The 27206-nt window shown below is 42.3% G+C and overlaps 1 protein-coding gene across 1 annotated transcript in view; it reads right to left on the bottom strand.

The window, feature by feature from the left end:
- The window catches only part of Fbxl2 (F-box and leucine rich repeat protein 2), a 75371-nt gene extending 63418 nt beyond the window's left edge, over positions 1-11953 (bottom strand). Inside the window, exon 1 of the mRNA XM_048348633.1 lies at positions 11888-11953. Within this exon, the coding sequence (XP_048204590.1) occupies positions 11888-11890 (3 nt within the window). The 5' untranslated portion in view covers positions 11891-11953. The remainder of the gene's footprint in view (positions 1-11887) is intronic.
- Between the last annotated feature and the right edge of the window lie 15253 nt (positions 11954-27206).

The raw sequence follows: 27206 nt of genomic DNA, 5'->3' as shown, positions 1-27206 counted from the left end.
CAGTGTTTACTACAGTCCACCTGAAAAGAATCAGGAAGATCAGAGAAAGGAAATCCTTCCTCAATGGAAACTATAACTAGGAAACCTCTAAGGACAGAACTGAATTCAGTGAAAGTCAGTAATACATTCTGCCACTTACATCTCTGTCATCTTGGGGATGTTATTTAACTTTTAAATGTCATAACCCATTCTTCCACAAAATGGAGATGGTGAAAGAACCTGCTAGAAGGGTTTCCATGCACTGAGTTCATATACGTAAACTAAGTTCATACATGGAAATTGTCTAATCTTGACACATAAAAAATGCTGAACAAGTGGTAGCAGTGATTAGTTACAAAGCCTCCAATTACTATTACAGAAGTTTCTCTTTCAATTCTGTTAGTGTGTTATACGTCTTTGTGTCTATTATTTGGAGCACATATGTTTATAACTAGTACAGTCCTTGAAAAACTTGATCTTTATCAACATCTGAAAACTCTTGTCTTATGTAGCAATTTGTGTGTGTGTGTGTGTGTGTGTGTGTGTGTGTGTGTGTGTGTGTGTGTGTGTGTGTTGGTCCTGGAGTTTGAACTCAGGGTCTGGACACTGTCCCTGAGCTTCTTTTGTTTGTAGCACCACTTCCAGCTTTTTTGGTAGTTTAGTGGAGATAAGAATCTCATAGACTTTCCTGTCCAGACTGGTGCCCAGCTGGTTTTCAATTTTTGCTTCATGTACTTTAAAACTTTATGAAGTACACACACACATACACACACACACACACATGTAAGATGATTAAAGTATGTTAATCAACTGACCCACCCCCTCCCCTTTTTTTTCCTGCTGTTTTGGAGTCTTCAAGCCCAGGAAAGAAAGAAAGACTCTTATCTCCAATTAAGTACCCAAATACCAGGAGTAGAGCTATGGCTCAAGTGGCAGAGCGCTACCCTTGAGCAGAAAAGCTCAGGGACAGCACCCAGGCCCTAAGTTCAAGTCCCAAGACTGGCACACCCACACAAAAGTCTATATTGGCTAGTACTATTATAGCAACATCAACTTTCTCGTGCTTTTTTTTTTTTTTGGCCAGTCCTGGGCCTTGGACTCAGGGCCTGAGCACTGTCCCTGGCTTCTTCCCGCTCAAGGCTAGCACTCTGCCACTTGAGCCACAGCGCCGCTTCTGGCCATTTTCTGTATATGTGGTGCTGGGGAATCGAACCTAGGGCCTCGTGTATCCGAGGCAGGCACTCTTGCCACTATGCTATATCCCCAGCCCGTGCTTTTTTTTTTTTTTGTAAAGTACATTTTTCGTCTTTCATTTGTTTTTTGCAATGCTAGAGATTGATCTCAGGGTCTCCTGCACATCTCTACCACCAAGACATCTCCAGCCTCAAATCCTTTTATTGTCAATCTGAAGGCAGCCCAGGGAAGAAAGTCCCTAAGACTTATATCCAATTAAGCACCAAAAAATGTCAGAAGTGGAGCTGTGGCTGGCTCAAGTGGTAAACACTAGCCTTGAGCAAAAAAGCTCAGGGACAGGGCCTAGGCCCTGATTTTAAGTCCCCAGTACATGGACACACACACAGACACAGACACAGACACACACACACACACGCACATGCATGCACAAATAGCAACAAAAAATAATTACATAAAGGAAATAGAAAGATTGGAAAAAATTATACTAAGCAAAGCCAGACCCAAAGACCCAAAGAAATATAGCTTGCATGGTTTCCCTCACTTGTAGTAACTAGAATGTGCCTATAAATCTGCAAGCAGACAAACTTGATGGTAAAAGACAAAAAAATACATGAGGCCATGATAATTCGTAGAGGTGTCTAGACATTCATACTCTAAAGAAGGATATTCATAAGAGTGGATCACAAAGGCTCAATAGCTCTGTGCATACAACTATATAAAATAATGTTTATTGGAATGGACTTCAAGAAATGGAAATGAGATTGTTGTGGTGGTTGTTGCTGTTTGTGTTGTCTTTTCCATTTGTCTTGTTAGTCTTTGGGAAGGTAAGGGAGGGCACAGAAAAGGTGGGACAAAGGGCAAACAAATACTCACTAGACATCATATGGAAAATGAACTATACAACTTATGGGTAGGGATAGTAGGGAAAAACTCAGAGAGAGAGGGGGAAGGGGTGACATGGCTCAAAAAGAAATGTACTCATTACCTAACCCCTCTGTACATTACCTTTACAACAACAATAAAATCAATTTATATATATATATATATATATATATATATATATATATATATATATATGTTGGTTGTGGGGCCAGAAGCTGGGGGCTAGTGGCTCACACCTGTAATCCTAGCTACTCAGGAGGCTGAGATCTGAGGATTACAGTTCTAAACCAGTCCAGGTAGAAAAGTCTATGAGACTCTTAAATCTAGCTAACCACCAGAAAACCAGAAATGGAGTTGTGGCTCAAAGTGGTAGATCACTCTCCGTGAGCAAAAGAGCTCTCAAGACAGAGCCCAGGGGCTGGGAATATGGTCTAGTGGCAAGAGCGCTTGCCTCCTACACATGAAGCTCTCGGTTTGATTCCCCAGCACCACATATATGGAAAACGGCGAGAAGGGGTGCTGTGGCTCAGGTGGCAGAGTGCTAGCCTTGAGCGGGAAGAAGCCAGGGATGGTGCTAAGGCCCTGAGTCCAAAGCCCAGGACTGGCCCCCCCACACACAAAAAAAAGACAGAGCCCAGGACCTGAGTCCAAGCCCCACAACTGAACGAAATACATACATACACATACACATACACACACACACACACACACACACACACACACACACACACACACACGGCCCCTGATTCAAGGCTCAGTACTAGCATAAAACAAATAAAGAAACAATGTGTGCACATGCGCACGCACGTGAGTACACGCATAATCAAGTAAATTTTATTCCAGCAGTAAGACGGTTCAAGATATGCAAATCAGTTAGCTGCAGAAAAACCCTCTGACAAAGTTGAACAACCTTCATGATAAAAAGACTGAAGAAACTAGGAAAAACATAAAAGTTATATGATAAAGCTATAATCAACACTGTCCTAAATTAAAAAAAAAACTGACACTATTTCCTCTAAAGTCAGGAAGAAAGCAAGAGTTCCCACTCTCTTTTCTTTGAATATAGTGCTAGAGTTCTTAGCTACAGAAACAAGAGAAAAAGTTAAAGGGATACAAATAATTAAATTATCGCTATTTGCAGATGATATTCTATATTTTAAAGACCTACAGTCCCTACTTTAAAAAATACTTAAGACCTGATACAATACGTCCAAAAAGTAGGAGGATAGAAATTCAACATTTAAAAAATCAGTAGCAGGGCTGGGGATATGGCCTAGTGGCAAGAGCACTTGCCTCGTATACTTGAAGCCCTGGGTTCGATTCCCCAGCACCACATATACAGAAAATGGCCAGAAGTGGCGCTGTGACTCAAGTGGCAGAGTGCTAGCCTTGAGCAAAGAGAAGCCAGGGACAGTGCTCAGGCCCTGAGTCCAAGGCCCAGGACTGGCAAAAAAAAAAAAAAAAATCAGTAGCAGCTGGGCACTGGTGGCTCATGCCTGAAATCCTAGCTATTTGGAAAGCTGAGATCTGAGGATCACCATTAGAAGCCAGCCCAGGCAGAAAAGTTCATATCACTTATCTCCAATTAACCATCAAAAAGGCCAAAAGTTGAGTTGTAGCTCAAGTGGCAAATTAATAAGCTTGGGAAAAAAAGCTCAGGAACAATACCCAGGCCCTGAGTTCAAGTCTTAGGACACAGGCGCACATGCACACACATGTATGTGCAAACACACATACACAAATAGTAGCTTTTCTATGTACTAATAGTGAACAGAATGAGGAAGCAATTTTTTAAAGATCCAATTCACAAACACCCAAAAAAGAAAAAGTTACATGCCTGGGAATGTCTATAGTAGAAACTATACAACACTGGAGTGAAATTGAAAATGACATTAAAAGATAGACAATCTATTGCTCAATACAATCCCCAAGAAAATTTCAATGTCATTCCTCACAAAAACAAAAAATCAATCATAAAGTCCATTAGAAACCAGAAAAGATCTTGAATAGCCAAAGCAATTCTAAACAAAAAGAGCAATACTGAAGGTATCAAGTTCTGGGCTCAAATTATACTACAAGGCAGGGTACTGGTGGCTCATGCATATAATCCTAGCTACTCAGGAGGCTAAGATCTGAGGATCACAGTTTGAAGCCAGTCCAGGCAGTCCATGAGACTCTTATCTCCAGTTAACTATCAAAAAGATAGAAGGGGAGCTGGGGCTCAAGTGGCAGAGCACCATTCTGAGTGAAAAACTAAGGGAGGATACCCAAGCCCTGAATTTAAGCCCCAGTAGTGGCACACACACACACAAAATTAAACCACAGATCCTAGTACTGACACAAAGACATGAAGATCAATGGAACAGAAGATCTAGAAATAAGACTGCATAGCTATAGCAATCAATATAACTTTTGACAAAGGTGCCAAACAGACATTAGAGAAGATACTCTCTTCAACAAATGGTGGTAGGAAAACTGGATATCCACATGTAGAAGACTGAAACTAGATCTGTCTCTCACCTGGTACGACTATCAATTCCAAACGGGTCAAAGATCTCAATGCAAGATCAGAAATGTTAAAAATGTGAGAGAGAAAAACAGGGAAACCACTGAGGATATAGCCATATATAATGCCTTTTTAGAGTAGAATCCCAATTGCTCAGAACATGAATTGGAAATCATGAATCCCAATTGCTCAGAACATGAATTGGAAATTGGACATATCACCAAATTAACAGGCTCTGGATAACAAAGGAAACATTTTCTAGAATCAAAAGAAAACCTACATGGGCTGGGAATGTGACTTTGTGACAGAGTGCTTGCCAAACATGCATGAAGCCCTGGGTTCAATTCCTCAGTACCACATACACAGAAAAAGCCAGAGTGGCACTGTGGCTCAAGTGGTAGAGTGCTAGCCTTGAGCAAAAGAAGCTCAGGAACAGCGCCCAGGCCCTGAGTTCAAGCCCCATGACTGGCAAAAAAGAAAAAGAAAAAACCTACAGCCCGGCACCGGTGGCTTATACATGTAATCCTAGCTACACAAGAGGCTGAGATCTGAAGATCCAAAGCCTTCTGGCGCAGAAAAGTCTATGAGAATCATCTCCAACTAATCAGCAAAACCTAGAGGTATAGAGGTGTAGTGTAAGTGGCCAACAGCAGCCTTGAATTAAAATAAAAGAGGGGGGTTATCATAGAGACCTTGAGTTCAAGCCACAAAACTTGCACACAAAAAAGAAAGAAGAGGACAAAGAAAGGAAAGGGAAATTAAGACAGCCTGCAGAATGGGAAAGTCTTTGCCAATTCATCAGATAAAGAAATATCTAGAATAAGGACTCCAAACATTAAATACCAAAAGAATGATACAGCTGATAAGAAAGCAAATAAATGGACAATTTTCAAAAGTAGCAGTGTCAAGTAGCTAATACATGAAGTAGTTCAGGACCAGGTGGGTCACACCTATAATCCTAACTACTCAGGAGGCTGATATCTGAGAATCACCACTCCAAGCCAGCCTGGGCAGGAAATCCCATGAGACTCTTCTCTCCAATTAAGTATCAAAAAAGCCAGAAGTGGTACTGTGGCTCAAGTGGTAGAGTACTGGCCTTAAGCACATACACTCAGGAACAGTGTCAAGGCCCTGAGTTCAAGTGTCAGGACAGGCACCCAAGCGCGTGCATGGACACGGACACGGACGGACACACGGGGACACACACACACACACACACACACACACACACACACACGAAAGAAAACTACAAAAGAAAAGAAAGATTCAATATTCTTAGCCATAAAGAAAATGCAAAACATCATTACAGTTCCATCTCACCCCAGTCAGAAGAGTTATCAAGAAAACAAACAAGCTGGGTGCTGATGACTCATGTCTGTAATCCTAGCTACTCAAGAGGCTGAGATCTGAGGATTGCAGTTCAAAGCCAGCCCAGGCAGGAAAGTCTCTGATACTCTTATCTTCAATTAACTACCAGAAACTGGGAGTGGCGCTGTGGCTTACAGTTGTAGATTGGTAGCCTTGAGTGAAAGAGCTCAGGGACAGCACCCAGGCCCCGAGGTCAAAACCTACCACCACCAACAAAAAAAAAGAAAGCAAATGCTGGCAAAGTGGGGAGGGGGAGAAAGGGACTCTTCAACACTTGGTAAGAATGTAAATTAGAGGGCTGGGGATATAGCCTAGTAGCAAGAGTGCCTGCCTCGGATACACGAGGCCCTAGGTTCGATTCCCCAGCACCACATATACAGAAAACGGCCAGAAGCGGCGCTGTGGCTCAAGTGGCAGAGTGCTAGCCTTGAGCGGGAAGAAGCCAGGGACAGTGCTCAGGCCCTGGAGTCCAAGGCCCAGGACTGGCCAAAAAAAAAAAAAAAAAAAAAAAAAGAATGTAAATTAGAGCAGTCTTTACAGAAATCAATATGGAGTTTCTTCATAAATCTAAAGATAAAACTAGCATATGATCCTGCTATCCATTCCTGGGCATATATCTAAAAGAATGTAAGTTAATATACAGTGGAGATACCTACACACCTGTTTATAGCAGCACTATTCACAATAGTCAAAATATGGCATAAGCCTAAGTATCCATCAACTGATGAGTGGATTAAAAAGCCACATGTATGCACAGAACTCGTGCACATATATACATATTCATGCAAACATACAGTGGAGTATTATTCATCTACAAAGAATGAAATTCTGTCATTTTCAGGAAAATGGATAGAACTAGAAATCATCACATTAACTTAAGCCAGACTATACAATGTTTTCTCTCATGCAAGAAATTTAGTCTTTTAAAACTAGTGACAGGAATGTAAAACAGGTCTGTTTGAGAGTAGGTACAAGGAAGAGCGAAGTGGGGGGAGAGTATGAAGGGAATGTTATGGGAATATTGTATACACATGTATGCAAATAAAAAAATGAAATCCATCCCAAGAGTATGCAGGAGGGATGGTGGGGAGTGATAGAGGGGATGGGTTTGATTAGGGTACACTGTATGCATATACAGAACCCTTATGCAACTAATACATGCTAATAAAAATGGAAAAAAATTCTGGCAAGGATGAAGGTGGGAAAAGGGACCCTTATACTCTGTTGGTGAGAATGTAAATTAGTTTAACCACTATGGATATCAATATGGAGTACTTACTAGTCAGCCATAAAGAAGAATAAAATTATGCTTACAGAAAAATTGATGCAAATCATAATGTTAAATGAAATAAACTAAATTCAGAATGACAATATCAGTGTCAGGTGTGGGTGTCTCACATCTTATTCAGAAGGATAATATCTGAGTACCTCAGTTTGAAAGTCCAAGAAAAAAAAAAAAGCTATACTGGAGGTGGTTTGGCACAAGTTGGAGAGGAATCGCCGGATTCCTCAGGAATCGCAGGAAAAAAAACAAAAACTAGGAAGATCCAGAGAAAGACATCATTATAAGGGCAGCTCTGAAAACCTGGGCTTGAACCTTGATAGTGAATGCATGAAAACATTCCTAAGGACTGCCTACACTTCTCTACAACATCCTACCTCTTACAGTCACCCTAGTACTGCCAAAGGCAGTGACTGACAGAGACTACACAGGGTAGAGGGGGGACTAAAAGTGAACTAAACAGCCAATAGTCACAGTGTCACCCACCCAAGCGTGTCGGTATCTGAGCTCTGATGTCTGCATTCAAAGAAAGAAAAGGTCTTGCAAGATCTCATTAGACAACATTAACAGAATTTTTAATTTAAAAAAAAGTGGAGCCAGGTGCTAGTGGCTCTTGTCTATCATCCCAGCTACTCAGGAGGCTGCGATCAAAGGATCAAGTTTCAAAGCCACTCCAGGCAGGAAAGTTCATGAGATTCTTATCTTCAATCAACTGCCAGAAAACCAGAAGTGGTGGTGTGGCTTAAAGTGGCAGAGTGCTAGCCTTGAGCAGAAAAGCTCGGGGATAGTACCTAGGCCCTGAGTTCAAGCAACATGATAAACAAAAAGAAAAAAGAGAAAGTAGTTTGAACTTAGGGCCTTTCCTCACACTTGGTCAGCTGGCACTGTACCAATTAAGCCATCTCCAGCTTTGTTTTTTACGAGTTCCCCCACCCCCCCAGTCCTGGGGCTTGAACTCAGGGCCTGGGCACTGTCCCTGGGCTTCTTTTGCCCAAGGCTAGCACTCTACCACTTGGAGCCACAACGAAACTTCTCACCTTTTCTAAGTAGTTTATTGGAGATAAGAGTCTAACAGAGCTTTCTGCCTGGGCTGGCATCAAATTGCAATCCTCGGATCTCAGCTTCCTGAGTAGCTAGGGTTACAGGGTTGAGCTACCAGAGCCCAGCGACACTGAGATTCCTAATTATGTTATAATACATAATGGGAAAGATTTTTTACTTTGGCTGTGCCATTCACTATCTATGTGACCATGGGCAAATTGTCTATGCAGTCTAGGCCTATTAAATAGGTACAGTAACAATCCACCTCATCGGAATAAGAGGACTGAAGGATGTAAATGTGATAGTTCAGTTCTATGAAAGAAAGCAATTAGAATTACTTGCACCTACTCTCTACCACCACAACAGTACAGACCAAAGCAGAACCAATAGTGTCAAGAGTAGAAATTTATATTTATATAATGTATACATATATTTTGTTATATGTTTTATTATGTTATATATCATATTATGCTGTATAATTACATATAATGTTTTTGTGATATATATAATTAAAACATTTTAAACAGTATTTCATCCTCCAAATCTAAAAGGCTTTGTGTAAAACATTGGTTTTTGTAATTCACAAAAGCAAATGGCAATTCCTGAACATAAACTGAAGAGACAAGAGAAACTCTCAGTACTGATATAGCTAGGAGTATGAGTTCTGCCTGTCTTCCTGACTTTGTAAAGGAGAAAAATACAAAAGCATAAGAGAACGCTAGCATGCCTACTTTGTTCTACAGCTCTAAATCAATGCTATGAACAACAAAATACAAATCATTCATAACTGTTCAAAACCTAAAAGTCCAATAAGAAAGAAAACTTCCTAATATGTCCAGTCTATAGAGAATACATAATGATAAACTACACATTACACAGATCCAATGATCGCATAAGCAGATTCTGTAACAAACTGTTTGCTGGCAAAACCTAGCACTATTATTAGCTAGGATATCGGGCAAGTTATTTCAACCTCTATGTGCTTCCTTTAAGTGCTTCAGTGTCCTTATCTGTAAAATGGGAAAATGGCACTTTTCTCACAGGACTGGCAGTTTGAGGAACATTAAGACACTTTGAAAAGTGTCCCAAACATAGATTACACACAATAATGTATGTGATATTAGTTGTTGGGTTGCATGTAGTGGCCTTTGCTTATGACCCCAGTACTCAGGAGACAGCAGAATCATCAATTCAAGTCCAGCTTGGCTACACACAGAGATGCTGTCTCAAAAAAGTACGACAAAAGAAACCCTCCAAATTAAAAAGACAGTCTCTCCGAAACTACAACTTCTTTTCCTGCTATCAACGCACCCTGCACTTGGGACTGGTAGAGTTAAAGAGAAATACAGAGCATCTTCCTTTTCTTAGCACACCTTTCTTTTTAACTTTTAAGAAAAAACAGGCCAAGGGCTGGGGATATGGCCTAGTGGTAAAGTGCTTGCCTCGTAAACATGAAGCCCTGGGTTCGATTCCTCAGCACCACATATGTAGAAAAAAGCCAGAAATGGCGCTGTGGCTCAAGTGGCAGAGTGCTAGCCTTGAGCAAAGAGAAGCCAGGAACAGTGCTCAGGCCCTGAGTCCAAGGCCCAGGACTGGCAAAAAAAAAAAAGAAAAAAGAAAAAATAGGCCAGGATAGATATGGTTTCCACATGTAATTCCCTGAAGTGGAGATTAAGAAGATGGTGGCTCAAGGCCAGCCTGGGCAAAAAAGTTAGTTTCAGATGTCATCTCAATTTAAAAAAATAAAATAAAAAGCTGTGGGTAGAATCCCATGCTTGCCATCCCAGCTATGCAGGAAGCACAAGAAGGAAAAAGGTTTGGTTCAAGTCCACCTTTGTTAAGACCCTCTTAAAAATAACCAAAGCAGGACAGTGGTGGCACACACCTGTAATCCTGTTCAGGAGGCTGAGATCTGAGGATCAAGGTTGGAAGCCAGTTTGAGCAGGAAAATCTGTAAAGCACACACACACACACAAAGCCAGAAATGGAGCTGTGGCTCAACTGGTAGAGCACTAGCCTTGGGCAAAAAAGCTCAAGTGGGGCACCAGTGGCTCAGCCTGTAATCGTAGCTACTCAGGAGGCTAAGACCTGAGGATCTCAGTTCAAAGCCACCCGGGCAGGAAAGGCCATGAGAGTATCTCCAATTAACCACCAGAAAACAGGAAGTGGTACTGTGGGTCAAGTGGTAGAGAGCTGAAGAGCTCAGGGACAGCGCCCAGGCAACCAACAACAACAAAAAGCTCAAGGACTGTGCCCAGGCCTTAGGTTCAAGCCCCAGAACTGGCCAAGAAAAGCAAATTGGGTGCCAGTGGTTCACTGCTACAATCCTAGGTACTCAGGAGGCTGAGAGCTGAAGGATTTAAAGCCAGCCCAGGCACATAATCTGGGAGATTCTTATCTCTAATCACCAAAAAATTGGAAGTGGAGGCATGCCTCAAGTGGTGGAGTGCTAGCTTGAGCTAAGGGAGAGTGCAAGGTCCTAAGTTCAAGCCCCAGTACCAGTGCAGATACATATATGGCGATTTTTATATATATTATATAAGTACACACCTGTGTGTACAAACACACACACACACACACACACACACACACATATATATGAAAATTTCAAGCTAGGAGCATAAACAGTTCTCAGTCCAAGGCTGCCTAGGGAAAAAAAAATCAAGATCATTTTCAAAAATAAATAAAAACAAAAGGCAGGGAGCATACCTCAGGTGATAGAGCACCTGCCTAGCAAGCATGAGATATTGGCTTCAACTTCAAAAAGAAGAAAAAAAAAATCCTTATTAACCCTTTAATATTCCATATCAAGGGCGTATCCCCAAGCAGGGAGTCCAATTCTTCTCCTCATTGAAAGACTCTGGGCGACCACACCTTGCTCAATTCATTCACACCAACACCTCCGCCAAGTTCTTAAGTTAGGTTTTAAAAACAAACTTAATGAAAGCCAGGTGGCATGCCTCCGGCTTCCCAAGTTTAACAAAGATAAAGACTTCAGACATTTCCAATGTAGTCATTATGAATTAAGTCCCTTTACGAGGGTGCTACATTCAGAAGTTAAAAAAAAAAAAACAAAACTTCCAGCTCAATGTCCCTAATTTTTGCAAAAAAAAAAAAAAAAAAAAAAAAAAAAAAAAAAAAAAGGTGAGGGTTGGGATTCTCTCTCCGAAACTACAACTTGAAATTCCCCCTGCTAGGTAGCAATCCTCCCTCGGCGTGACGACCGTGAAGGCGACCCGTCCGTGGCGCTGACATCTCCCTGCACAAAAGCTGGGCTGGAGGTACACACGGCGGCAGCATAGTAAAAATAGGAATCGATGTCACAGCCACATACATTCTTTTTTTAACCACACCCTCTTAGGGTGGGTGGCCTCCCGGGCCGAGCGGCGTCACGCGTGCGGCCCACAGGGGTCGGGGTCCAGCCGGGCTGGGGTCCCGCGGGAGACCCGGGCCCGCGGCGGCGGGGAGCGCGACGTCGCGGGGGACCGGCGGCCGGGCGAGCGCTGCGGGCCCCACACCTCCCCTCCCCGATCCTCCGGGCCCGCCTCGAGGGCCGCCGCCCGCCAGCCGGGGAACCCACGGAGGGGAGCCGTCAGGGGCGCCAGGGCGTCCAGCCAGCTCGCCCTCAGACTCACCATGGCCGAAGAGCCGTTAGGAGCAACCACACAGCACTCAGTCACACGGCGCCGGCGACGCCCGTTGTCCTGGTGACGCCAACCCGGCGCCCCGCCCCGTCCTCAAGGTGGGCTCGGAGATGGCCATTGGCTGCCTGTAGTCACGTGACCCACAGGCAGCGCCCTTGGGACCGCCCACTTCTCGTCCTCACGCCGCTGTGGGGCGGGGCCTCTTTGCAAAGCTTGGGTATGCATCTGGTCTAGGCTCAGTCTGATCACCTTGATGCCTCGCACCTGATAGGTGGCCCAATAGTAGACTGCCCAGCTGGAAGAGACCCTCATTATTCCTCATTTAAAGAACGAATTACTCAGGTAGTACATAATCACTGAGGACATTTCAAATTACCAATATGAATTATATATTATAAAGAAGGAAACAGCATTAAGTCCTAACACCCGAGGTAGACCCTGATCATGCCCCAATCTATCTGCTTACAACTTCCAATAAATTATATACTGAGGCAAGGTATATAGACTATGTTATAATACATATGTTTCTATTAAAAATTATCATCCTAAAATGGGTGCAGTGGCTGGTTCCTGCAGTCACAGCTACTCAGGAGACTGAAGCAAGAAGATTTTGAACCCAAGAGTTCAAATCAGCTGGACCAACATAGACAAACCTCAATGTTAAAAAAATGAAATATATATGTATGTATAATCTTTCATATCAATTAACAAATAGATTGTGTATATGCCCTGGAAATAAACTTAGTCGCCAGCACAACAGTTTTAAGAGATAGCCTTTTATTGAATTAACCAGTAACTTTTTTTTTTTTTTTTTTTTTTGCCAGTCCTGGGCCTTGGACTCAGGGCCTGAGCACTGTCCCTGGCTTCTTTTTGCTCAAGGCTAGCACTCTGCCACTTGAGCCACAGCGCCACTTCTGGCCGTTTTCTGTATATGTGGTACTGGGGAATCGAACCTAGGGCTTCATGTATTCGAGGCAAGCACTCTTGCCACTAGGCCATATCCCCAGCCCCAACCAGTAACTTTTTAAAGTTGTGTGTGTGTGTGTGTGTGTGTGTGTGTCTATGCACTAGTCCTAGGGATTGAACTTGGGCTGGCTGCGGTCGCTGAAGTTTTTATTCAAGGTTAATGCTCTACCACTTGGACCACAGCTTCACTTCCAGCTTTTGTTTTTGGTAGTTTATTGGAGATAAGAGTCTCACAGACTTTCTACCCGGGTTGATTTCAAACCGCAATCCTCAGATCTCAACCTCCTGAGTAATTTGGATTGCAGGCATGAACCATTAGCAATCGGCTTTTACATCATCTTTAACTAGCATAGTCCAAAGGGAGTTTCATTATGAAAATTCCATAGATGTGTTCAGTGCTCTTTGAGCAAGTTCACTCTATTATATTCCCATTCTTCCCTCTACCCTCCCTCTTCCTTTCTCTCTTTCTCTCTCTCTCTTTTCCTTCCCTCCTCCCTCCCTTCCTTCCTTCATTCCTTCCTTCCTTCCTTCCTTCCTTCCTTTCTTTCTTTTTGTATATGTGCACACAAGCCAATAATGAGAATCAAACTCAGGGACTAGGTGCTGTCTCAGCTTTTTTGGTCAAGACTGACCTCTACCACTTGAGCTACAGTGACATTTCTGGCTTTTTGGTGGTTAACTAGAGAGAAGTCTCATGGACTTTCCTTCATGGGCTGGCTCTGAACCTTGATCCTCGGATCTCAGCCTCCTGGGTACTTAGGATTACTTTCCAACAGTGTTTGATAGCTTTCATTCAGCTGTCTTCATGTGTGTTGTGTTTTTCTTCATATATGTGTGTATATGTATCACATATATTTACATATATGTGTATATATCATACTTGAATCCTTCTCACCTCTCAGTACCCCTTCCAGCTCCAGCTCCTGTTCCACATACTGTCTGTTGGATGTTTTTGTTTTGATGTTAAAGAGACTAGATTTTTTTAAAATCCAGCCCATTAATGTTTCCTCCATGAACATTGAACAGCCAACCTGACATCTTCCCTTGAATGTCTGATAGGCATCACAAACTTACTATGTTCCAAATAAACCTCTTGATTCAAATTTCTTACTCCCTAAGTTTGTTATTCTCCAGTCTTCCCCATTTCTGCAAATGGTCCTATTGTCCTCTTAGTTTTTCAGAACAAAAATCCAGGAATTGTCATTAACAAATATCAAGTTGGTGCCAGTCTCTTATTCCTGTAATTCTAGCTGCTCAGAAGGATGAGATGTGAGGCTTGTAGTTCAAAGCCAGCCTGGGCAAAAAAGTCTGTGAAACTTTTTTCTGTTGTGGGGCTTGAACTCAGAGCATGAGCACTGTCTCTGAGCCTTCTTTCTCAAGGCTAATGCTCTACCACTTTGAGCTACAGCATCACTCCTGGTTTTCTGGTAGTTATTTGGAGAAAAGAATCTCAGAGTCTTTCCTGCTTGGACTGGTTTCAAACCACAATCCTCAGATCTCAGCCTCCTGAGTAGCTAGGATTACAGGTATGAGCCACCAGCGCCAAGTTGTGAGATTCTTAACTCCAGTTAACCACCCAAAAAGATGTCCACAAGACTCACATCTCCAATTAACCACCAGAAAACCAGAAGTGATGCTGTAGCGCAAAATGGTAGAGCACTATCCCTGGGTGAAAGAGCTCAGGGACAGTGTTCAAGCCCCCAGTTTAAGCCCCGTGACTGAAAATCACTTTTCAAGACAAACTTAGGCAAAATGATAATGAGATTCCCCATCTCAGCAAACAAGCTGAGCAAGATGGCATATATCTATAACCCCAGCTATGTGGAAATAAATGGAAATATTGCAATGGGGTACAGTTGGAGCAAGACCTTGTCTGAAAATTAACTGAGCTAAGAGTATGGTTCAAGAGTTAGAGACGGGGGGCTGGGGATATGGCCTAGTGGCAAGAGTGCTTGCCTCGTATACATGAGGCCCTGGGTTCAATTCCCCAGCACCACATATACAGAAAACAGCCAGAAGCGGCGCTGTGGCTCAAGTGGTAGAGTGCTTAAGAGAGAGCCTTGAGCAAAAAGAAGCCAAGGACAGTGCTCAGGCACTGAGTTCAAGCCCCTGGACTGGCAAAAAAAAAAAAAAGAAAAAGAGTTAGAGGACCTGCCTATATAAGCACAAGACCCTGAGTTCAAACCTTAGTACTAAGAAATTGAAAAAAAAAAAGAAAAGAAAAGAAAAGAAAAAGGAGGAGTGAGAGATGGGGTGCTATGTTGTTACTGGGTAGACACTGTTTTTGAATCACTAAAGTTTTTGATCACTTAAGCACCACAAAGGTAGGACAGAAAGTTCACGTATATCTTTTGTTTTGTTTTGTTTGCACAATTCTTTCACAATTCTTCTGCCTCTGCCTCTGCCTCCCAAAGGCTGGAATTACAGGCATGTTTCACCATGTCCAGCTTGCATTGATATGTGTGAATGTGTATGTGTATGCACCATGCACACACAGGTACCCATGCAATAACTGAGGGTTTGAATCCAGAGTCCCAGATTCTCTTGCTTGGCTGGTGTTCTATTTCATGAGCCATACTTCCAGCCCTTCTTTTGCTACTTACTTGAGAGATGGAATCTCATAGACTTTTCTGCCTAGACTGGATTTTAATTGCAATTGTCCAGATTTCAGTCTCCTCAATAGCTAAGATTACAGGCATGAGCCACTAGCCCCTGGTGTTGTATCTTTATTTTTTACATTATAAAGGTGATATGCAGAAGGGTTACAGTTACATAAGTCAGGTAATGAGTACATTTCTTTTTGGACAATGTCACCCCTTCCCTTACACTCTCCCAGTTTTTCCCACTGTATCTTTTATGAAAGCATTCCTTTTTAGGATATATTAGTTGCACAGGTGGAGGTCATTGTGACATTCCCATGAGCAAATATCCCCCATGCCCCCTAAAGCTAACATCTTACATAATCACAATATAGTTATCAAAACTATGAATACTGGTACAACAATTCTAATCTGTAGCTTTACCCCAATTTCACTCATCTTCCACTCACATCCTTTTTTGTGTTCTAGTGGTAAATAAAGGATCTCACATTGTATTGAGTTACCATGCCTCACTAGTTCCTTCCAACTGTAACTCTTTCTTCTCTAGCTTCTCATGACCTGAACACCTTGAAAGAGTGCCAAGCAGGCATCCTGTAGACAATTCTTCAATGCAGGTATGTCCACTAGCTTCTCATGATTAGAGTTACAAACTGAGGAAAAAACACTACTGAGGTGTAGGTCCTCCCTAATGCAGGATAGAATATCAGAGGGCACGTGATGTAGAATGATGTTAACTACTTTGGTCTTTGTCTAAGTGGTGGTAGCCTGGCCTGTCCACTAGCACTTTCTTTAGCTTTTGTTTGTTTTATTGTTTATTTTATTTTTGGGTTTTGGATTTTCTTTCTTTTTTTTTCAGTTGTAGGGCTTGAACTCTGGACCTGAGCACTGTCCCTGAGCTTTTTTGCACAAGGCTAGCACTCTGCCAGTGAGCCACAGCACCACTTCTGGTGTCTAGTGGTTAATTGGAGTCTCACAGACTTTTCTGCTGACTTTGAACCACAATCCTCAGATTTCAGCCTCCTGGGTAGCTAGGATCACAGGCATGAGCCACCAGAACCTGGCTACTTTTGGATTTTTTGTATGTGTGCCAATACTAGGGCTTGATCTCAGGACCTAGATTCTGTTCCTTAGCCTTTTGCTCCAGGCTGGCCTCTACCACTCAAGCCACACCTCTGCTTTCTGCACTTCCGTATGTTCCTAATACATATTGTATGAAGAGAGACTTTGAAGGTATACAAATAGAGAGAGGAGTGTTAAATTATCAATGAGTGTAGTTTTATCTGTTTCCTCTTTCAGATCTACCTGCCTTTCCATCATATATCCAGAAGCTCCACTATTAAATAGACACTTAGGATTGTCATGTATGTTAGATCCTTTGTCCTTTTATTATTATGTTATGCTTCCCATTATCTCTCATACTACTGATAACTCTAAAGTGTAATGTGCTTTGTTTGTTCATCTATTACTTGCATGGTATTTCATCATCTTATTTCTTTTGTGGGATGCAGTGTGCCAGGTTAGGCTTGAACTCAGGGCCTGGGTGGTATACTTGAGCTTTATTTTGTTTTATTTTTGCTCAAGGCTAGTGCTCTACCACTTATGCCAAGCTCCAATTCAGGTTGGTTTTAGTTGTTATGTGTTTGTGTTCTTTTGGTAGTTAATTGGAGATCAGAGTCTCACAGACTTTCTTGCCTAGTTTAGATTTGAACAGTGATCCTCAGACCCTCAGCTTCCTCAGTAGCTAGGATTATAAGCGTTGGCCACTGGAACCCAGCTTATCTTTTTTTCTTTTTATTGTCTTGGTTTTGTTTGGGATTTTTGTTTGCTTTGTTTTTTATTGTTTTGCTGCCAGTCCTAGGGCTTACACTCTAGTACTCTACCACTTTGATCTACAGCTCCATTTCTGGCTTTTTATTAATTAATTGGAGGTAAAAGTCTCAGGGACTTTTGTGCCTGGGTTGGCTTTGAACTGAGATCCTCAGATCTCAGCCTCCTGAGCAGCTAAGATTACAGGTGTGAGCCATCGATGCCCAGATATCTTTCTACTTATAACCTACCTAAGCTTTTGTTTCTTTGTTTTTTTGTTATTGTTGTACCATGCTTTGTTTTTTGGTTCTTGGACTAGAACTCAAAACCTTGTACATACTAAGAAAGATCTCCTATGAAACTGGGGCTGCCCTTGAGTTTATGATGTAGCCAAAGCAGGACTCAAATTCATGTTCCTCTTACCCCAGCCTCCCAAGTTCCAGAATTACAGGTATGCACCACCATATCCTTTCAGTATGTTTCCACATGGAAATGCTTTTACCGTGCTATGTTCAGAGTCACTTTTCCCCTGCAGCGTTTCAAACCATCCTACCTCTGTAAGGTCCACTCCTGGGAGGGCTCCATGCAGATGTCCCTCACCTGTTTAAGTCTGTATCCAGTACTTGAGTTACCTAGGTAACTGGCACACCTGGAGGCAGTTACCTCCCCTTCCTGAGGTCATATCCAATCTACTCGGCCATACCTCCCACCTTTCCCCATTTTCTTTCTTACTCTCTCTTGCTCCCTTTCTCTCTTTCTCTTCTTTTTCTCTTACTCTCTTTCTCTCTTTCCTTTTCTCTCTTGCTCTCTCTTGCTGTCTTTCTCTCTCCTTTCTCTCTTTTTCTCTTCTTCTTTCCTCTCTGTCCCCCCATGCCTCCATCTTCTGTAGGCCACATTTTGCTCTCCCCCCAATAAACTCTTTTCTGCCTGAACCATGTGGCAGATGTCCTTTCTGGTGAACCTTACCCCCTCCATTACCCCAGTGCTTTGACCAACATCACCACCTGTTCAGTCCATACAGTACCCTGTGTGCAGAAATGCAGGGACAGGTGTAAAAGAAAACAGTTATTCATTTCACCTTTTTCTCCCTCGCACCTCTGTAGGTGCACATCATACACAATAGTACAACATGGAGAAATTGAGGTAAGGGCATATTGTTCTCATGTGAATGGAGATAAAGTTCCTTAAAAACCATGTCCAAGGGGGGGGGGAATGAGGGAGGAGGTAACAAATAGTACAAGAAATGTATCCAATGCCTAATGTATGAAACTGTAACCTCTCTGTAATTCAGTTTGATAATAAAAACAAAAAAATACCATGTCCAAATAGCTACAAAATAATTCTTTTATTTGATCACACAGGGGTCAGGAGACCCCTCAAAGTCAGTAGACAGCAAATATGCAGCCCTAAAATACAATGCAATGGCTGGGTGCTACTGGCTCACACCTGTAATCCTAGCTACTCAGGAGGCTGAGATCTAAGAATCATAATTTGAAGCCAACCTGGGCAGGAAAGTCCATGAGACTTGTATCTTCAATTAACCACTATAAAGCCAAAAGTGGAGCTGTGATTTAACTGTTAGAGCACCAGTCTTAAGTGAAAAAGAGCTCAAGACAGTGCCCAGGCCCTGAGTTCATGCCCCAAGACTGGCAAACAAAAAAAATAGATAGATAGATACATAGATAGATAGATAGATAGATAGATATAGAGATATATATGAGAATATATAATGCAATGAGAAATAGTGCACTTCCTGTCATTCTCCCAAGGCTATCCCCACTCCTTACAATAAGTTAATGCAACCTTCCAGGGCTGGCATTAAGGGACCACAGTGACAGAGATAACAGCTGGCAGGCCTTGAAATCCAATATTGATAATACAAGTCTTCCCAGAGCATGCCTTTGTGCAGGGTTTGACGAGGCATTAATTTGATGCCTGTGAGTCCCCAGTAGCAGCTATAAGCCTGCCCTCTCTGGATTCCAAGCTAGCTTCAGCTCTGGATTTGGGCTGTCAACTTCTTGGAAGTTGAATGTTCCTTGCAGTTGCTTCTCAGTTTCTTGTCTTTCAATAACTGTTTTATTGCAAGCTTGAATGAATGGGAACTAAGCACAGGATTTCTCAATAGCAAGCAGTCTTTCCAACACCTCATTGCCCATGAACCAGAATCTCTCTTTCTCTCTTTTTCCCATTACCTATCTGAGTCTAATTAACTGCACTGTCATATTTCTATAGATACGAATCTAGATTTCTACAGATCTCTATATCCCTCCCTCCCTTCCCTTTCCTCTTTTTTTGTGTGTGATGGTACTAGGTCTTGAACTCAGGGCCTGGGCACTATTCCTGAGCTTTTTCTACTTAAGGCTAACCCTTTACCTACCACCTGAGCCACATCTCCACTTCTGGCTTTTTGGTGGTTAATTGAAGATAAGAGTTTCCCAGGGAATGAGGGAAGAGGTAACAAACAGTACAAGAAATGTATCCAATGCCTAACATATGAAACTGTAACCGCTCTGTATATCAGTTTGACAATAAAAAATTTTTTTAAAAAAAGAGTTTCCCAGGTACTTTTCTGACCAAGCTGACTTCGAACGGGGAATCCTCAGATATCAGCTAGATCTCCTGAGTAGCTAGAATTACAAGCATAAACCACTGGTGCCCATCTATCCTGTTATTTTTAGATGTCTTAACCTGATAATTATTGACTTGATAACTCTGCAGTGAATGGTGTTAGCCTCCAGTATATAATATTAAAATGAGCCAATATTTTACACAGTTTATTACACATAGACAGAAAACTGAGTTTCCAAGTAAATATACAAATGTTTAAAGTATATGAATTGATGTGTTCAATAAGAATATGTGGATTATAATCAAAATAGAGTATTTGAACATTATTTAATGAAATAATTGGTTCTGTCCTACAATGCTTTATTTTTTCCACTTTAAGGTAGTTGTTATACAACCATTTTAATTAATTAGTTATCTAGAGTTATTCTAATTTGAACTGGGGGTCTTTTGCTTGATGGAGAGATACTCTACCACTTGAGCACACCTCTAGCCCAGCACTGCTATTTTAAGTTACACAGTTTTGTATCAGCAATTGGCACTTAGTAATTATAGTGCTCAATTTTGCTTGATGTTAAGGCTTCTCCTCTCTGTTGATTTGTGTGTGGGATGTGTGCATGTGTGCGTGTGTGTGTGTGTGTGTGTGTGTGTGTGTGTGTGAATGAGTGCCAGTATAGGGGCTTGAACTCAGGGTCTAGGTATGGTTGCTTAGCTTTTTCTCTCAAAGATAGCTCTCTACCACTTGAAGGTCTACTTCTGGCCTTTGGACGGTTAATTGAAGATTAGAGGCTCACAGGATTTTCTGCCCAGGCTGACTTTAGACCTCAATTTTCAGTCTCAGCCTTCTGAATACCTAGAATTACTGGTGTGAGCACTAGCCAGCTGGTTTGGATTCTTATGTCTGTTTGGGGTTCTCTCTTCTTGGCTTTGAACGGTGAACATAAATTTCTGTCTTCTTCCTCTTGAAGTCTCTTTGTCACTGTAGAAGACTTTGTAGGGCAAACCCAAGATAATCAATCTTTGCCAACTCTCTCAGATGGCCCAGGTTTGGTTCCATATTGTGACAAACTTTGAGAGCATAAAATTAGAGACTCCCGTACAGCCAATAGCAAGCACCTAAAACCAGGAAACACACGAGTGGCCTTTGTTCCCAAACAGAATAATGAAAATCTCCATAGAAGCCACTATTTGCTTGCCTTTATTGAACAAGACATGGATGGCCAAGGAATAACCAAACAGTATGATAATGCTAGACTGAAAGAAGAATCTAATTTTATCAAGGCCAGACTTGGTCATGATATCACAGTTCTTTATGTAGATTCTGAGTTTAATCCCCAGTGCTGGAAAAGAAAAGAAAGAAAGAAAAAAATGAAACAGAAAGAAAAAAGAATGGTAATCTGTGCCTTGGTTCACTTTTAGTGAAAAGCCAAATCAACATATGGTCTTAAATGAGTGATTTTTTTACATTTCTTCTATAATTTTTTTATTAAAAAAAAAAAGTCCAAGGGCTGAGTCCAAAGCCTAGTGGCAAGAGTGCTTGTCTCATATACATGAAGCCCTGGTTCGATTCCCCAGCACCACATATATAGAAAATGGCCAGAAGTGGCACTGTGGCTCAAGTGGCAGAGTGCTATCCTTGAGCAAAAAGAAGCCAGGCCCTGAGTCCAAGGCCCAGGACTGGCCAAAAAAAAAAAAAAAAAGTCCAAGCTAGATGCCAGTGGCTCACACCTATAATCCTAGTTACTCAAGAGGCTGAGATCTGAGGATAGTGGTTTGAAGCCAGCCAAGGGAGAAAAGTCCCTAGGAGACTTTTATGTCCAATTAACCACTCAAAAGCTGGAAGTGGAGCTGTGGCTCAAAGAGGTAAAGTGCTAATCTTGAGCCAAAGAGCTCAAGGACAGGGCCCAGGCCCTAATTCAAGCCCCACAACTGAAAAAAAAAAATCCACTGGGCACTGGTAGCTCACTCCTGTAATCCTAGCTACTCAGGAGGCTGAGATCTGAGGATCATGCTTCAAAGCCAGCCCAGGCAGAAACATTTGTGAGACTCTTATCTCCATTGACCACCAGAAAGCTGGAAGTGGACTTGGAGTTCAAAGTGGTAAAGTGCTATCCTTGAGCAAAAGGAGCTCAAGGACAGTGCCTAGGTCCTGAATTCAAGCCTCATGGCTGCCAAAAAAAAGAAAAAAGAAAGAAATGTAACAAGATACTTTAAAATGGCTATATACAGAAGTAGTTAAGCTGCTCACTAATATTTAAAATTTTTCAAAATGAGCTGGCCACCAGTGGCTCATGCCTATAATCCTAGCTACTCAGGAAGCTAAGATTTGAGAATTGCAGTTTGAAGCCAGCTAGGGCAGAAAAGTCTGAGACTCCTATCTCCAATTAACTACCAGAAAACTGGATATGTCACTGTGGCTCAAAGTGGTAGAGCACTAACCTTGAGCAAAAGAGCTCAGGTACAATAACTAGACCCTAAATTCAAGCCCCATGACTGACAAAAAAAAATCCAAAATGTATATAATCAATAATCCAGGTTTTTAAAATACATTTTATAGTTATCAGAAAGTGCCTAGGCTGAGTATATATAACTGAAATACCTTAGGTACCTTAGAACATATGTCTAGTTAGTACATATGTCCAAAGTGCAGTAACCTGATTGACTGCATTGAAACAGGGATATAAAGAAAAAGAAAAGTAATTGTAACTCAAGTATTGTGCATTGGCCCCAGATGTACAAAATGAAGCACCCTCAAATGAACACATTACATGTAAAAAATTAGTTCTATCACTTAATATCCTAGAGCTCAATGAGGCTAAAGTAAACCACAATAAAAGTGGGTTTTTTTTTTTTTTGGCCGTCCTGGGCCTTGGACTCAGGGCCTGAGCACTGTCCCTGGCTTCTTCCCGCTCAAGGCTAGCACTCTGCCACTTGAGCCACAGCGCCGCTTCTGGCCGTTTTCTGTATATGTGGTGCTGGGGAATCGAACCTAGGGCCTCGTGTATCCGAGGCAGGCACTCTTGCCACTAGGCTATATCCCCAGCCCAATAAAAGTGGTTTTTAAGGGCAAAAGTTATTTCATCTGTAAAAGTTGAACATTACTTTTAAAAGTTCTACATACATAATACATAATTGCAGCCAACCACAAAATTAAACACCATAAAAAAATTAAATGAAAGCACAGAAAATAGTTAATTTTTGTTTTGAAATTCCCAACAGGTGCCAGTGGTACATGCCTGTAATTCTAGCTACCCAGGAGGCTAAGATCTGAAGATTGCAGTTCAAGGCCAGCCTGAGCAGGAAAAATCCATGGGACTCTTATCGCCAATTAACCACTAGAAAACCAAAAGTGGCGCTGTGGCTCAAAGCACTAGCCTTCAGCAGAAAAAGCTCAGGGACAATACCTTGGCCCTGAGTTCAAGCCTCATGATTGACAAAAGAAAGGAAGGAAGGAAGGAAGAAAGGGAGGGAGGGAGGGAGGGAGGGGGAGGGAGGGAGAGAGAAAGAGAAAGAGAAGGAGAGAGGAAGGGAGAGAGGGAGAGAGCGAGAGCGAGACAGAGAGAGAGAGAGAGAGAGAGAGAGAGAGAGAGAGATTCCCTATTCCTTCTATACAAGAGCCTTTGCTGAAACTTCCCACAAAGGTAGCAGTGAGTTTTCAGAACATATCCTCCTCAGGAAAAAAAAAAAGTAAATCACAGTGCAAATTATTTTCTGTAACATCTTTAGCTAGGGATAAACCTAGAAACTGCTGACTAGCAAATAATGACAGCCAAATGTGGCTAGTGCTTCTCAGGCCTTTAAGCAACTCAGCAAGGAATGTTTGAAATTAATCTCTAATGAAGTACCACAGCATGACAGCATATGTAAATACCACAGATCCAACTGCATTAACTTCCATAGACTTTATAGAAAAATGGGGGGGGAGTGTCTATGAAATTAACTTGGACCATTACACAGCAATAGACACTTGTTATACTCTACACAAACCAAAATTCTTGGTCTTAATAGCCAGTAGCAGTTTCTGCTTGAGAATCTGTTTAGAGGGATAGAGTGGGGACATAAAGGCCAGAAATACAAGTATTTGCAGTGAGATGTCAGTTATCTGATGGTCTTACTTGTGATGGAGGGCACAGGCTGAAATCTTTCCTTAATGATGCTAATGAAGGGCTTGATGTTCAAAAGTCAACCCTCCAACGCATGGTCTGGGCTTGCCGCCGCCTGGCCCTGAGCTTTGCACTGTACCAGCGAACCAAGAATTCCATGACTGGCTCCTTCATTTGGGCCACGCCCAGACAACAGGCTCCGGAGAGGGTCGGTGTCTCCTGATGTCTAGCAGAGCACCCGCAGTTGCTGAGGGTCTGCATCAGGCCCTACATACTCCCCTCTCAGATGAGTGAATTTAACATGTCACATCTTTAGGTTGATTTTGTCCATGCCCCACCCAGAAGGGTGATAACCATCATTCTGGTAATGTAACCTGACATCAGTGGCTACAATAAGACTATTATCATGCACTATGTGGGGCCAGTATGGGATAAACAGTCCTTAGAAGGATGGTCATCTTGTTTAATAGTTGAGTGCAGTGTGGATTCAGTGGGAGTGGCCAGTAGTCAGGATTTTAGGCATGAGCCACCCACACCCTGCCTGCTTCCTTCCTTCCTTCCGTTTTTTCTTTCTTTCCTTATTTTTTCTTTTCTTTACTATCTTCCTTCTTTCCTTTCTCTTTCTCTTCCTCCTCTTCTTCCTCCTCATTCTCCTCCTCCTCCTTCTCCCCCTCCTCCTTCTTGCAACACTGGGGGTTGAACTCGGGACCTGTGACTAAAACTGAACCTTGCCTCCAACGCTAACATCCTGTCTACAAACAACCAACAAGAGCTGAGTGCCAAGTTTTGAGTTCAAGCCCCAGTGCCCTCTGACCCTGTGTTTAAAAAAAAAATCTTATGTGTTGGGGGGCATTATCATCTGCCTTGTAGGAAAGCAACCAAGGCTGGAAGATGTAACAGGATATGCTCATGCTTCTAAGGATTAAAACTGCAAAAGCTTGAATTAAACACAGTTTATCTGATTGATTTCCAGAATTGTCCCTCTCAGTGCCATTTTCATTTCAACAGGAAACAAAGCAAGCAGCTAGCTGCCATCTGGAGACTGTAGGAGGTATCTGGGATGTTGGGGACTTCCCAGAGTCCCTGAAATACCAGCACAGAAGCAGCTGAGGAAAACACACACCTGGAATCCGTCTCCTCCTGGGGAGCAGTAACACCCCCCCACACACCCCAGTACAGAAGTGCCTTTTCACCAAGTCCGGGCTGGACCTGCTTTTCTATGGGACCAGGCCTTCTGCATTGTCTTCTGAGAACACATTCCTATTTTTTAAGCAGATTAGGTGCAAACACTGAATAAGCAAACAGACTAAAATTCAACTATTGGCAGTCTGCTGCTAAAGGCTTCTCCCTGGATGATTTTCTTTCAGTTAATTTAAAAAAAAAGAAGACAAGGAAGGGTAAGTTGAGGGTTGGGAGGATAGGGGAGGGCTTGGCAGTGACTTGATTCCAGCTGCAAATCAACTTCAGACCCCAGAGGAACTTAAAGGACTCCCAGCGCCCACAATGGCTCTTCAGTGCTGACTGTGTTTACCTAAGACCCAGCCCACAGCCTCCACGGCCTCACAGGCAAACTGCATGTAAATGCCACATTGTGTAGTGGGTTGTTTTTTTTTTTCCAGTTACTTCAGTGGCCTCAGGCCAGTAGCAGATGATTTGTGAGACTGCTTCAGAGGCAACAGGCTTTGAAATTCTAACATTGGTTGGCTGGTATAGGCTGCCTTTGATGCCTACTACATGCTGGACACTGCAGTAACCATCAACGGTGCCCACCAGAGAAAAAAAAAGTAACAGAACATGGTGGTCCTCCTAAGAAGATGCTAAGAGCCAGCAGATCTCTCGGCAAGATCCTCAGTCTACCAGACCATTGTCATAATCTCATCTAAAAGACCTAGGAATACAGTATATATTGGCCTAGGAATATTTAGGGATTTGTTTTTTTTTAAACACCAAGCAATGTTTATTGTGTAATTCCAATAGTTATTTGCAAAAATCTTGGTTTAGAGTCAGCCTCCATAGCTTTTTCAACTGCCCAGTTTAAACACAAAGTAACACCTAATTAGCTACCTACAAATATTTAGGGATTTGAATGAAAGATATCTTTTTTGACATTGGCTTGGAAATATCCTAATTAGCTCAAGTCTTTTTCTTTTCCTTTGAGATAGGGTTGTCATCCTATGTAGCCGGGGATCCTCTTACTTCAGCCGGAATTATAGGCATGTGCCTCCATGCCCAGCTCCAAAGCAAAACAATTTTTTTTTAATTTTCGCCAGTACTGTCATATACGGTTTGCTTGTGGATGTGCTCTACCACTTGAGCCACAGTTCTAGCTTGCCTCTTTGCTGGTTAATTAGACACACAGTCTTGTAGACTTTTCTTCCCAGGATGGCTTTGAACATTGATTCTCCAAGTCTCGGCCTCCTGAGTTGCTAGGATTATAGACATGAACCACAGATAACCTGGCTAAAACAAAATTCTTTAAATATAAATAATGGGACTTTCAAGTGAAATCTAAGCTCTCTTCTTTCTCAATTAAAAGTATAGTTGTGAGAAAAGTCATCTTTTCTATCAAAGTAGGTTGCTTTTTGGGGGGACAATCTTGTGAAAATTGTTTTTCTGAGAAGTGCTTGCTTTGGCTAGGTGGCATGAATCCTTTTAATTAAGCCACATCCTTTTGCAGATTGTGATCCTAGGTTCAGCCAGTCGAGCAGAGGGGCAGAGCCTACTGGATAAGGGATAAAAAGGGAGCAGCCTGCCTATTCTGTGTGGTTGCGTGTCAGATTTTTGGTGGTTGGTGTACCCTTATGCAGAAGTAAACTTTGCCTTCTTGAGTTTTTCCAAGTTGGTGTCCTTATTCCTTCATGACACCCCAATATTGCAAGGCATATCTTACATGGTCACCAGGGAATGTTTATGAGTGGTGCATTTATAGTGATGGTGGGAAGTGAAGCAGGGACCTGAAAGGTGGAACAGTTTCAAGTTGAAGGAAAGAAAACGGCAAAGAGGCTAGGAATATGGCCTAGTGGCAAGAGTGCTTGCCTCATATACATGAAGCCCTGGGTTCGATTCCTCAGCACCGCATATATAGAAAAGGCCCAAAGTGGTGCTGTGGCTCAAGAGGAACAGTGCTAGCCTTGAGCAAAATGAAGCCAGGGAGAGTGCTTGGGCCTTGAGTCCAAGCCCCAGGACTGGCCAAAAAACAAACAAAAAAAACGGCAAGGAGAGAAGGATGAAGAAAGACAGCCACATGGTTCAAAGGACTAATAAGACTAG

This window comes from Perognathus longimembris, chromosome 6 (genome assembly GCF_023159225.1).
Source record: "Perognathus longimembris pacificus isolate PPM17 chromosome 6, ASM2315922v1, whole genome shotgun sequence".
Classification (NCBI taxonomy): Eukaryota; Metazoa; Chordata; class Mammalia; order Rodentia; family Heteromyidae; genus Perognathus; species Perognathus longimembris.
Note: the sequence above shows the minus strand (reverse complement) of the source record. Positions and strands in the feature narration are given on the sequence as shown.